This window comes from Corylus avellana, chromosome 9, assembly GCF_965113065.1.
Source record: "Corylus avellana chromosome 9, dhCorAvel1.hap1.2, whole genome shotgun sequence".
Classification (NCBI taxonomy): Eukaryota; Viridiplantae; Streptophyta; class Magnoliopsida; order Fagales; family Betulaceae; genus Corylus; species Corylus avellana.
In genome coordinates, this window is record NC_142498.1 from 11,973,507 (window position 1) to 11,986,234 (window position 12,728).

The 12,728-nt window shown below is 38.5% G+C and overlaps 2 protein-coding genes across 2 annotated transcripts; one reads left to right on the top strand and one right to left on the bottom strand.

Moving 5' to 3' along the window:
- The first annotated feature begins 748 nt into the window (after positions 1 to 748).
- On the top strand, positions 749 to 4,678 carry LOC132190673 (kinase family with leucine-rich repeat domain-containing protein). The gene is made up of 2 exons (XM_059605711.2): positions 749 to 3,408; positions 3,498 to 4,678. Exons 1-2 carry the CDS (start codon positions 783 to 785, stop codon positions 3,935 to 3,937), a joined length of 3,066 nt encoding a protein of 1,021 aa, XP_059461694.2. The 5' UTR covers positions 749 to 782; the 3' UTR covers positions 3,938 to 4,678.
- On the bottom strand, positions 4,294 to 11,407 carry PAPS2 (poly(A) polymerase 2). Its single transcript, XM_059605713.2, has 13 exons — positions 10,977 to 11,407; positions 10,801 to 10,878; positions 9,858 to 9,965; positions 8,776 to 8,838; positions 8,529 to 8,690; positions 7,793 to 7,906; positions 7,655 to 7,717; positions 7,235 to 7,564; positions 6,973 to 7,137; positions 5,795 to 6,808; positions 5,596 to 5,691; positions 4,987 to 5,068; positions 4,294 to 4,769 (listed from the first exon to the last, which is right to left on the bottom strand). The coding sequence occupies exons 1-12, from the start codon at positions 11,100 to 11,102 to the stop codon at positions 5,036 to 5,038; spliced, it is 2,352 nt and encodes a 783-aa protein (XP_059461696.2). The 5' UTR covers positions 11,103 to 11,407; the 3' UTR covers positions 4,294 to 4,769; positions 4,987 to 5,035.
- Positions 11,408 to 12,728: the final 1,321 nt, after the last annotated feature.

Below are 12,728 nucleotides of genomic sequence, written 5' to 3' on the forward strand. Positions count from 1 at the left end.
TTATTAAAAAAAACGATTTTTCTTTTTTTTTAATTCTGTTTTAAAAAACGATTTTTTTTTTAATAGTAAATTTTTTTTTTTTTTTTAAACGGAAGTTTTTATTTTAAAATAAAATTTTAAAAAACAAAATAAAATAAATCTTTTAGGTTTTTTCTAGAAGTTTTAGTATTTTTTTTTGTTTTTATTTTACTAAGAGTAGTTTCGTCAATAGGAGAAACATTGACAATGTTTTACTAATTTAAGGAGGGCATTGTCACAATTAAAAGTTTGGAGGATATTGTCAATTTGGTAGTAGTTTAAAAGGGTACGTGAACTTTACTTCTTTTTTTTTTTTTTTTTAATTTTACTAAGAGTAGTTTCATCATTTGAAGGGATATTGATAATATTTTAATAATTTGGAAGAACATTGTCATAATTTAAATTTTGAAGAATATTATCAATTAAAGTAATAATTTGAGAGGGGTACGTAAACTTTTCCTTAAATTTTAAAAAAATATGTTGATAATTATCCCATATATTTCCTCTATTTCTAGTGTATGTCAAAAAGTAGTCAAGAGTCCGAGTATTCATTGTTTAGGTGGAGTTTTGATAGACCTCAACATGTTTTAAATATGGATCCGTGTTTGAACAGAAAACGTTACCGTTTGACCGCAGACTCCCACTGCCCACCCAATCGGATTTAAATCCCAAGACCCCAAATATCTCTCCGCAAACCACGTTTGATATTTGACCGTTGCCCACCCTTTTCCCGGCAATACACTACTCAGCCGGAGCAACCAGAAATGTCCAAACTACCCCTCACATTTCCCAAAACCCCACTCCTCCTTCTGCTCCTCATCCTCATCCCCGTACTCCTCCAAGTAAATTCACAATCCCTGAACTCCGAACGAGCCACCCTGCTGAACGTTAAACAGCAGTGGGGTAATCCACCGTCCATCCAGTCCTGGAACTCCTCATCCTCGCCTTGCGATTGGCCGGAGATCATATGCGCCAACGGCACTGTCACCGGAATCAATCTCTGTGACAAAAACATCACCGACAAAATCCCGGCAACTATTTGTGACCTCAGGAACCTCAACGTCCTCAACCTCACTTATAATTACATCCCCGGAGAGTTTCCGAGAGTCCTATACAATTGCTCCAAGCTCAAAATTCTTGACCTCTCCCAGAACTATTTTGTCGGCCCAATCCCGGACGACATCGACCGGATTCCGACTCTCCAGTACATAGACCTTGGCGCGAACAATTTCTCCGGCGATATCCCAAAGGCGATAGGGAGCCTGCCGGAGCTACACACGTTGATGCTCTATCAAAATGAGTTCAACGGCACGTTTCCAAGGGAAATCGGGAACTTGTCCAATCTTGAAGTTCTGATCATGGCCTATAATGAGTTTGTGCCGGCGCCGATACCGGTAGATTTTGGACGGTTGAAGAAGTTGAGGTTTATGTGGATGACTATGACAAATTTGGTCGGAGGAATCCCAGAGAACATTTCCAGTCTTTCGAGCCTGGAGCACTTGAATTTAGCAAGGAACAATTTGGTAGGTGCGATTCCTAGTGGGTTGTTTTTGTTGAAGAATTTAAGCTATGTTTATCTCTTTCATAATAGATTGTCCGGGGAGATACCCAGATTGGTTGAATCGACAAATTTGATCGAAATTGATCTTTCTATGAACAATTTGAGAGGTTCAATTCCGGAAGATTTCGGCAAGTTACAAAATTTGAAACTATTGAGTTTGTTTACTAATCAACTTACCGGCGAAATCCCAACAAGTTTAGGCAAACTTCCGGGACTGATTGATTTTCGAGTTTTTAGCAACAAATTGACCGGAAATTTGCCGGCGGAGCTAGGCCTGCATTCGAAGCTCGAAGCAGTTGAAGTCTCGGGAAACCAACTAAGCGGTCAATTGCCTCAACATTTATGCGATGGAGGCGCTTTGCAAGGACTTACTGCTTTTTCTAATAATTTTGGCGGAGAACTGCCGAAATGGGTTGGAAATTGTACTACTTTGCACACGGTTCAGTTTCAAGAAAACAACTTCTCCGGTGAGATTCCTTCTGGTCTTTGGACATCGCTGAATCTATCAAGCTTGATGTTAACTGGCAACTCGTTTTCCGGCGAGCTTCCAAGTAAGTTTGCTAAGAATTTGTCGAGGCTAGAAATCGGAAACAACAAATTTTCAGGTCAAATTCCTGTTGGAGTCTCGTCCTGGGTGAACTTGGTTGTGTTTGAGGCAAGCAACAATCTGCTCACGGGGAAAATTCCAGTGGAATTAACAAGTCTTCCTCATCTTAATTCTCTTTTGCTGGATGGTAATCAACTTTCTGGCGAACTCCCATCGGAGATCATCTCATGGAAATCGTTGACTACTTTAAACCTCTCAAGAAACAAGCTTTCCGGCCAAATCCCTGCCGTGGTTGCGTCTTTACCTAACCTCCTTTATTTGGACTTATCGGAAAACCAATTCTCCGGTGAAATCCCACCGGAAATTGGCAATTTGAGGCTTACTTCACTCAACTTGTCCTCCAATCAGCTATCTGGAAAGATCCCATATCAGTTTGAAAACTATGAAAATAGCTTCCTCAACAATCCCAATCTATGTGCTGATAATCCAATTCCAGGCATTCCAAGCTGTTACACTACTCAACTTGGTAGCTCCAACAAACTGTCCTCTACCTACGTTGCCATGATTATTGTTCTTGCCGTTATAGTTTTCCTAGTATCCGTTTCATTAGCCCTGTATAAGTTGAGAGGCTGCCGGACGAAAAAGCGCGGACGGAATGTGGAAACATGGAAGATTACGTCGTTCCGTAGATTGGATTTCAGGCAATTGAACATTCTATCGAATTTGACGGAAAATAACCGTATAGGAAGCGGTGGGTCGGGGAAGGTATACCGGATTGCCACCGACCGTCCGGGCGAATTTGTTGCTGTGAAAAGAATTTGGAGTGACAAGAAGGTAGATCACAAGCTGGAGAAAGAATTCATGGCGGAGGTTCAAGTGTTGGGCACGATTAGGCATTCGAATATAGTGAAATTGTTGTGCTGTTTTTCGAGCGAGGACACAAAGCTTCTTGTGTACGAGTACAAGGAAAACCAAAGTCTGGATAAATGGCTCCATGGGAAGAAGAGGAAATCAACGGCAGGGATGAATCCAATGCATCATATGATCTTGGATTGGCCAAAGAGGTTGCAGATTGCAATTGGGGCAGCACAAGGCCTATATTACATGCACCATGACTGCTCTCCTCCGATCATCCATCGAGATGTCAAGTCCAGCAACATTTTGTTGGATTCTGAGTTTAAGGCAAGCATAGCAGATTTTGGGCTGGCCAGGATTCTGGATAAGTATGGAAAGCCCCAAACGATGTCCATCGTCGCAGGCTCTATCGGTTACATCGCCCCAGGTAAGAGCAATCTTTAAGTCTTATCTAAAATGAGTATTGTTACATGTACAACTACTTTACAATTGTTGAACGTGTGATTTGCATTGCAGAGTACGCTTATACATCGAAGGTGAATGAGAAGATCGACATATACAGCTTTGGAGTTGTACTGCTCGAACTCACTACCGGAAGAGATGCCAAAAGCGGAGACGAGCACATGAGCCTAGCGGAATGGTCATGGTGGTACTACAAGGAAGGAAAGCCTATTATTGATGCCCTAGACAATGAAATCAAGAAACCATGTTACTTGGAAGAGATGTCGAGTGTTTTTAAGCTAGGACTCATGTGTACTGGGAGATCACCTTCAACTCGGCCTTCCATGAAGGAGGTTTTGCAGATTCTTTGCCGCTGCGGCCCTCCCAGAGATTGTGAAGGGAAAAAGAAGGGAATCGAGTTTGATGTTGCTCCTCTCCTCGGCAGTGTTACATATCTTTCTAGTTACAAGCAGAGTCAGAAGGTATCCGAGGAAGATGCTGATAACTTTGTTTAGAATTGCACGCACTCACTCATACAGTGGTGCCCGGGATTCGAGAGCACGACACGAACTTGTAAAAATCAAGTCATACATCTAAAGGATTTTAGATACTTTGAAGATCCAAGGAATTTTGATATAATACAGGAATTAAAGGACCACTTTTTTTCGCAGAGTCCTGATACAAACTTGGCAAATCAATTGCAGCAACAATAAATCTAACTTCTAGGCACATTTCTTTGTGGATGATGGAATTACATTGCAAAAATCATAGCATCTGGTAAACCAACCTTGAAGAACATCAACAGGAATAGCAACTAGTGCCTTGAGTAGAATACCCAGATAATTACTGATATGTAATTTGCGAGAGGGAGAGAACGTGGTGGCAAAATAAACCACAATGATTCAACAAAACTGTCTTACAAGGCGGCAAATCTACAAACTTACAAGGTTTGGAAAAACTCTTAGAGTGGAAGCTACCCAACAAGTACAACAGTTAATGTAGGGTTATAAATGCCTGAAAAGGCACCCCACCGCCCGCCCCAAAAAAAATAAGAAAAAGAAAAAAAGAGCAGCCCAATTTCCTCTTGTGAATAAATATTTCGAACGATTCTTTCACCAACAGAAGGCTACGAAACATCCCACATCCACAAAGGAAAATAAAGAACAGAGGACCAGTTTTCAGAGCACCTTTGTACTTCATAAATTAGTAGAGCCTTCTGCACTGTTCTCAGCTTCATCGGCAATCCGCAGCGAAAACCTAAAATCTATGCCAAACAGCCAAGCTATGTACACGTCTTTGCATTTCTGATCCGAGCTCCCAGCTCACAAGATGTCTTGTAGCGTGCACCTGGAGAAACCATAAAGAAAGCCAGCAATTAATGTGCCACTTACCAAGGTGCTGGCTCCTTTCATGGAAGTGACTCCCTGTTTAATTATAGTCACCTTCCAAACATTATGCTGCCAAGTTGAGTCAACCTGCCATACAGGAACCATGCACAAGAAACAGAACAGAATAAAGATATAATGATTGCATTAAAAGAAAAATTGATGTTTCAAAAACATGCCTTATCACTGGCTCTTGCATAGATTCTGACCTAGCTCCATCTTCCGAGTTTACAACACTCTCGAGTGCAGCAATATTTGGCTCTAGAAGACAAAGGCCCAAAGAACAAGTTAAAACTCCCAATAAGATATTAGAGACAAGAAACAAAAAGGGAGGGTCATGTATCTGAGCCTTAGACACAAAACTTAGTCAGGTTCTTATGCACAGTTACTTGAAACATAGCACGTATAGTGGTGCAGGACCTGCCACCACATATGCACCAGTTAGGAGATTGTCTGTGCAAAAATTTAGCATTATAAAATGAATATAGAAAGATAGACTTGTGAAATTCCATAAGAATTATGGCATATGAAGGTGAATCGAATGGGAACCTACGAATAGGCTTGCTCTCTTAAAAATGACCCAAGCAGAGAAAGAGAGAGGAAGGAAAAGATTAGTACGCAAGCCAGCTAACAAAAAAAGGTGGAAGATAGGTGTAAGAAAGTTGACCTCAAAACCTCTATTTCCTCTTACAGGTTGTTGGGGCAAAAAAGGGCATGTAAACCAGAAATTATATATCTATAAAGGCATAAACTTAAATCAATAAAGATCAGAAGTTTAGATTCAAAACCTCCAAGTCTTCAGACAAGCCATTTTGAAATACTTCGCTCACATTGAAACACTCATTTTGCAAAAGCAAATTAGGATCTGCTGCACATACATTGCCCTGCAAAGATCCCCGAGTCTCTCACTTATCTCCAGAACATCCATTTTTCTCATTGCCATCCGCTACAATGCCTAATCCAAGGTCTTCAAACGGAGAAACTTACCTCGCAACTGAGGTTCCGTGTATTGCAACTTGGTTCTAATACACTTTCAGCATTTTCTTTACCCATTGTCTGATTACATGGTTTGGCCAACTCTTGATCAGCATCAACAGCATCCTCTGTCCAATTCAGCATTCTGCAGGTAGATCCAGTTTCTGCACTCTCCATGTAAGCTATCCCAACTTTGTCCCCATTCAATCCAATCTGACATGTCTCCCCAGAAACAGAGTTAGGTAGTTTGTATGAAGTAGGTGACTCCTTCCCTGGTGAAGGTTTCTCCACTGCTTCAGTTACCATTACCTCATTCCTAACTTCTGGCGAATTATATGAACTTACAAAAGCTTGTTCAGTCTGGTTGACACGGTTTTCATTAACACCAGTTTCACCCATCTGCACAAGATTTCTTATGATACCCTCTTCACTCCCCAACAGTCCACCGGATGACCTAACCTCAGACTTGCTATCTACATGCCCAGTTAAACACTCTAATCTAACCCCTTCACTGAAGCTGACCTGAGAAACTCCACCAGACCTACTTGTACTACTTTCTGGAGTAGCCAACTCCGGCGGTTGTGGGCTAATAGAGACTCGCTTCTCTGGTTTTTCAGGCTTAACATCTACCATTTCAGGATCATTTTTCCTCTTGAGACGTCTTTCAGCAGACCCAGACCAAGACCCCACATCATCCTCACAAGTTTTTTCAGCCTGCTGGCTTACGTGCCTTGACAATCTAGAACGTTTATGACCATCAGGAAAAACAAAAGCAGGAAGCTGCTTTCGACGAACATGAGAAACAAAAATATCCATCCCTGGTTTCCAAAACATGTACATATTGATCTCTTGCCTGAACTCATCAACTGTTCCACGAATATCAAATTGCTGGCCTTCTTGACCTCTAACACCCTCTTTCCTTTGCAAGCCCATGAAGAAAGCACAATGCGGACACGGCTTGGAGGCGTCCACATATTCATTTGGATAAGGATGGCACTGCAGCATCCCATTTGTGTCCCTTTCTATCTGCACAGTGATGAATGAAAAAGCACTAATAAGAAAAAATAACCATACCTCCCATCTCAAGAATGTAAAATATTTAATGACCAATGAATGCATGAAAAATAGTAGCCTATAACACACTGAAGTTCACTCCTGCATCCTAACAATATCTTAAAGACAGATTTAACCTTCAAGGTAAGTTGTCTAAGCCGAGACTCCACCCATCCCTTCCAAGCTAGCAAATCATCAGCATCTGCGGCAACTATATCCACCTGTAAATAGTTTTTGTATGCCTCAAAAAATAGATATGGCTCAAAGAGAGCGCTCCATTGGGCTTTTTTCAGCTCAATCTCCTATCAGTGGACAAAATCACAAAGGCAGAGCATCAGTAATTAAATGAAGACAAGCCGATAAGAAGGTAGAATGGGGGAGGCAGGAGCAAGTTCAAACCTGACAGATCCTGTGACCATGGTGGAACTGCTCCATTATAACACGAAGAGTACTTGTTGAGACATTGTAGCTAGAATTCATGCAAGGGTATGCAGGAGTTATTATTGGCATGTGATGAAATCGGTCCCTAGGGTTTTTTCGGGGATCCCATACAGGAAACCCAAGTTCATTCTCTTTGATTGAACATAGCATCACAGGATTTGGCCAACGCCACTGGGTATAAACTCTGAAGAACCGAGAAACCAGCATACTAGGAATTGCATTGGGGTAAAGCTGGCATACCCGAGCAACTAAAAGAGCCCAATTTACACCACCAAGGAATCCAGTCACCTACATAAAAGAAAATGAGAAAATGAAAACCATGATATGTAAATTGAAATGCTGATAGCAACGGAAAACATAAAAACATGCATATCTTACATTTGAATAAACACCTCGTGTTTTAGCCCAAAACTTCAGACATCTGAGCGTCATGCGGAAGTGCTACAATTTCATATAGGATTAAAGACAGAAAACAATAAATATATATATACAGGGTGGAGTATAAATCATGTTCACCTCAACATTTGGAACAAGTTTAAGAATTTGATCTGCAACCCTGCAGCCATTAAGACTTCGAACAGTTTGCTCATCAACATTGTACAGCACAGACCCATGTGAGATGTCCAGGTCCTATTTATAAGTTAGTTCCAGAAAAATAATGATAAGAAACCAACACAAGCAACAAATATGCACCCTTTATATCACAAAATCCGAATCAAAGAGTGCAGTCTAAAAGGGTATGGCATAGCAGAGAGCAACTAATTCATCATGCATTAAATGAAGATAGGAGAAAAATTATAGCATTGGAAAATAAGAAACATTTAGGACATTAAACCCCCCCCCCCCCCCCCCCCGAAAAAAAAAAAAAAAAAAAAAAAAAAGTAAGAGAGGAGGCATTTAAGATCAAATTAAAACGTCACATCAAAATATACAATTGGAAGCAAATACACCTAAGATTTTCTTGAAAAATCGAGATTATAGTTATCACATACAACCCAAGTTAGCAATCAAAGTCACTGTAATCGTTGCTTAAGCAAGTGACTATCAGAACTCTAGAAGGCGCAGCTTACCAAAGAAATGAAGAAACCAACATCATGCAACTCATAACGATTAGGTTGCCCTTTTAAAGGGTTATGAGGCATGCAGAGAGATAGAATATATAAACATTACTATGAAATGTACTCAAATGAAAAGAAAGAGAGAGAAAGAGAATAATATAATCACAGCTCAAAAAACTGCAGTCCAAACTTACTTCTGGAACAACCAAAAGGGATATACTTGCATAGAGAAGATCGATCGACATTCCCAGGAACTTGAATTTCATTACTGGGACATGAGCATCTGGGACTGGCTGAAGCTCGGTAACTTCTTCCATTTCAGACAGAATATTATGCAAAATAATAAAAAAATCTTCCTGGGAAAGAACAATCATATATTAGGTAAAGCTTAATTGCATCTAAAGTCAATAAAACTGAATGACAAGATCATATTTGACTCACATCTCGATTCACATAAGATGGCCCAACACACAATGTGTCTATGTCAACCCCAGGCCCATGTACCTGCCATGATAGTAATTTGTTGCTATATAGTACTTAAAAAAAAAAAGTAGTTCTTTCACTAGAAGGACATCAATAGTATGTATGTATACATGCATTTATGTGTGTATGCATGCATCTTAAGAGAAGGAGAGAGAGAGTGTTACAACACAGCAACATGATTGTCAGAATCTAAAGAGATTAACATTTTGTAGTCTTTGGCTAGACCAGATCCAATGGCAGGTAACAACTGAAGCAAGACCAAATTCAGGACAGCAGCACTATCCATAATTAGTTTAATGATAAGAAATTACTGACTATTGCAAAATAACTTGATGCCTAAGATAACTGTACTACTTCACACACGGACAACCTATTACAGAAGCCCAACAACATTCCAACATGGATGTTAAAATAATAATACCATCATCATCTCCAATGCCACCACCACCAGCATTGCCACGCTCACACTATGAGAAAGGAAATACCAGTTAAGAACCATAAAAAAAAAAAATGAGCTCGGTTATTACTAGCAGAAGTCCACATATAATCAGGAACTGGCAATTTTGAAATAATAATATGATTTTCCATTCTCCTGGTAACAAGCTAAGCAAAGGCCCATGAACCCTACATAATCATGATAAATTATTCTACCTAAACAAGCATTCCTCTCTTTTTCCTCCAGATTGATTGAGCAACAATTGCCAGATAGTTTTCTTGCCATTTATATATCAGGGTACTTCAAGGACGAATTTGGTTTTCCCCATTCCAAATATATCTCCGTGGTGATGTAAGCTACCAAAAAAGATAGTTGCATTCTGGCAGGTAACTGAATTCTTAATCCTGAACTCAATACGATCTAAGTTGATACTCCAGTAAAAAGTGGAAAATCAAAAGATTATCCATGCAAAGATCACTTGATTGATACACCTATCAACTCTAAAGACATCTGCGAGACCCAACCAAATATACCTAGGAGAAGAACATACGAAGCAGAAGGGATTGCTATCATCATAAAATGAGCATACTGAACTAATAGTTACCCCCAGACGATAAGAGCCAAAAGTAAAAATGACAGCATTTGCATCCTCCACCATCTGATCTGTGTAGCCTCTCAGGCGGGTTAATTGCTTCACCCAGTCTTTCACAATCTACAACAAAGGTTAACTAGGTCACAAATATTACTTCATAATAGATAATGCATCCCATGGAAAAGATAGAAGAATGCATAATCGACAAACTAAAATGGCCACCTTTTAGTCTCCAAGATAAGTTAGCAGTGATGTATGTAAAATTAATTATGCATGGATAAATACAGATGAAACTGATTAGAGTATCCACATTAAAGAGGTTGTAAAACTTCTATTATATACACAATAAAATAGGAGCAACTTACAGCCAATTTAACACTTTTCCTATAAAGTGAGAACAGCTCATTATATAAATTTAATAAAGTGGAAAAAAGAAAAGGTTGGTAAACTCCAACCAGAATATTGAACAACAATATATTTTGCTAGGAAGCATCTAGAATTACAAAAACACAATTAGTAATACCTTTACAACTTATAACCTATTCACATTAGTGGTAAACTCCAAAACCTTACAGCCACCACCAGAAAACATTTAAATAATCAAGAATCAGTAACTGCTTTGCCCTTCAAAACCTAACTGCCACCAATCGAGTGAGCTTTAGGCATTGCCGACATCACCAATTTCCCCATTCATAGCATGTAAATCCACCAAAGATTGAATAGAAATAGTTTTGTTCTCGCGTTTCTACCATCATTTCTGTCAGCAATTTCCCTTAATTCATATAAGACAACAGTTTGAAACTCACACAGCCAGCAAAATGAAAACTTCTTTACAATTAAAGCATCCACCAATGCATAAAATGGTCTCCCTTCTCCATATCCAATGTAAACATCTCGGACACATTTTTTTTCCTCAAACAGGTAGTGAGAAAAAAAAACGAAACCAATCAATTACCTCATCTATGCGGCCTAGGACCTCCTTTCTCCTCGCAGCTTCTTCCTCACTCTCATAAAGCCCCGAATCAATCAAGAACTACGAACAATAAAGTCAATTATTTATATAAGCAAATTCAGTATAATCCGAATCTAACCAAGCCAACAAAGAGAAAAGAAATCAGAACGAATCTTTACCTTTTCCAATTCCATATTGCGCTGAAGATCGGCGTCGGTGGGTCCGGCAAGAGAGATTGGCTTTGTGATGCCGTACTTCTTCGCCGTCGGTGGCGAAGAACCGTTTGGACTCTCAGAATCCACCATTTTCAGCTTCAATAAAAACAAAAAAGCCCAACACCAAAACAAACGAGTCTAAAAGCAATGATGGCGGAGATCGAACCTATTTAGCAAATCATATAGCAGATTATGTCTAGGATCAAGTTTGAATCGCGAAACTGAGATTAGAAGAAAATCGAAGCGGAGATTTCAGAAGTTGGAAACGGGAAATAGCTAGAAACCCTAATCCTTCGACGAAGGAGAGGTTTGCGGGTCAAACACGGTATGTGAGAGAGAGATCTGATTGGATTGTTAAGTTTGACGGAATGAGAGCAGATGGAGAGAGAGAGACACACACAGCTGGTGTGCGAATGATCGAGAAGGGACAAGGGTGCCTTTTGTGACTTTGTCTACTGTTACAACCAGTTTCTCGTTTTTTTTTTTTTTTTTATTACTTATTTTTTTAAGTTTTTAATTACCTTTTTAGTATATGTAACAACAACGCACATTTACAAATAATGTTTCAAAAAGAAAAATCCTTCTTTTTTCTTTTTTGTCTTTAGTCATTTTCTTATTCTCCCATTTTTTAAAATTACAATTATATCATAAGGATAAAGTTGTAAATAAACCAAGTCGTTCGACAACCCACTCAGCTAAGCTTGACCTGAACTCGAGCTCGATACTATAGCAACCCGCTCATTAGTATAAAAACTCGCTCAATTAGTTAATACTACATACCCGACTTGCTTAGTAAAGCTCAATAGTGGCTCGTGAGTCTAGTTCATTTAAAGCTCGATCGATCTACTCGCCTGACTCATTAATAGGCTCGGGAGCCTAGCTTATTTAACGCTCATATAAAGCCCAACTCGACTCGCTCGTCGGACTCATTAGCTTAGCTTGATCAATTATATAGGGAATATATATATATATATATATATATATATATATATATATATACACACACACACACACATAAATTAAGTAACAAATTACAATAGTCAATATATGATTAAGGGCCCGTTTGAGAGTGCGATTTCAATAAAAGCGATTTTAAAAATTGCGTTTTTAAAAATTACTTTTTTAAAATTGTTACTTTTTAAAATCGCACAGACATTTGGTAAAACATGCTAAAAAGTACTTTTTTTATCAATTGAGTGTTTTGATAACATTAGCATATACTTGAGGTTTCATGACCAAATTACCAATAAGGACATTTCTTTATAACAGTAAATAACTAACAGTGTCTATAAGTCTCCATTTTTAATACCTATGCAAACAAAAATATGACTTATAATTCGACATTAACTTTGAGTTTTCTACTTAGGCAATTATATATTGCTATATTCCTTGTTTCTATATGCTTTTTTGTTTTTATATTTTTTTTGTCTTGAAACATATTCCAAACAAACATATAATAAAAAATACAAGAACAATCCATCAAATTAAACTAATAATGTTTATCAAATTTAACTGTTACATAATTCACCAATAATTTAAATTAGTACTTGATAACTGTTTATTACCCATTAAAAATATATATATATAAAAAATTATCACTGTTTATTACCTATTAAAAAAATATATATAAATAAAATATCACCAACTGTTACAATGCAATACCCATTAAAAAATAAAAATAAAAATCCATCACAAATTGTTACTGTACAATACCTT

What these genes read in the sequence shown, in the direction of transcription:
- LOC132190673 (XM_059605711.2), top strand. Translation starts at nt 783, where the DNA reads ATGTCCAAACTACCCCTCACATTTCCCAAAACCCCACTCCTCCTTCTG. An exon ending in TATCGGTTACATCGCCCCAG is followed by an intron (nt 3,409 to 3,497) that starts GTAAGAGCAATC and finishes TTTGCATTGCAG; the next exon opens with AGTACGCTTATACATCGAAG.
- PAPS2 (XM_059605713.2), bottom strand. Translation starts at nt 11,102, where the DNA reads ATGGTGGATTCTGAGAGTCCAAACGGTTCTTCGCCACCGACGGCGAAG. An exon ending in TTGGCTCTTATCGTCTGGGG is followed by an intron (nt 8,839 to 9,857) that starts GTAACTATTAGT and finishes CTATCATGGCAG; the next exon opens with GTACATGGGCCTGGGGTTGA. An exon ending in CACGAGGTGTTTATTCAAAT is followed by an intron (nt 7,565 to 7,654) that starts GTAAGATATGCA and finishes TCTTTTATGTAG; the next exon opens with GTGACTGGATTCCTTGGTGG.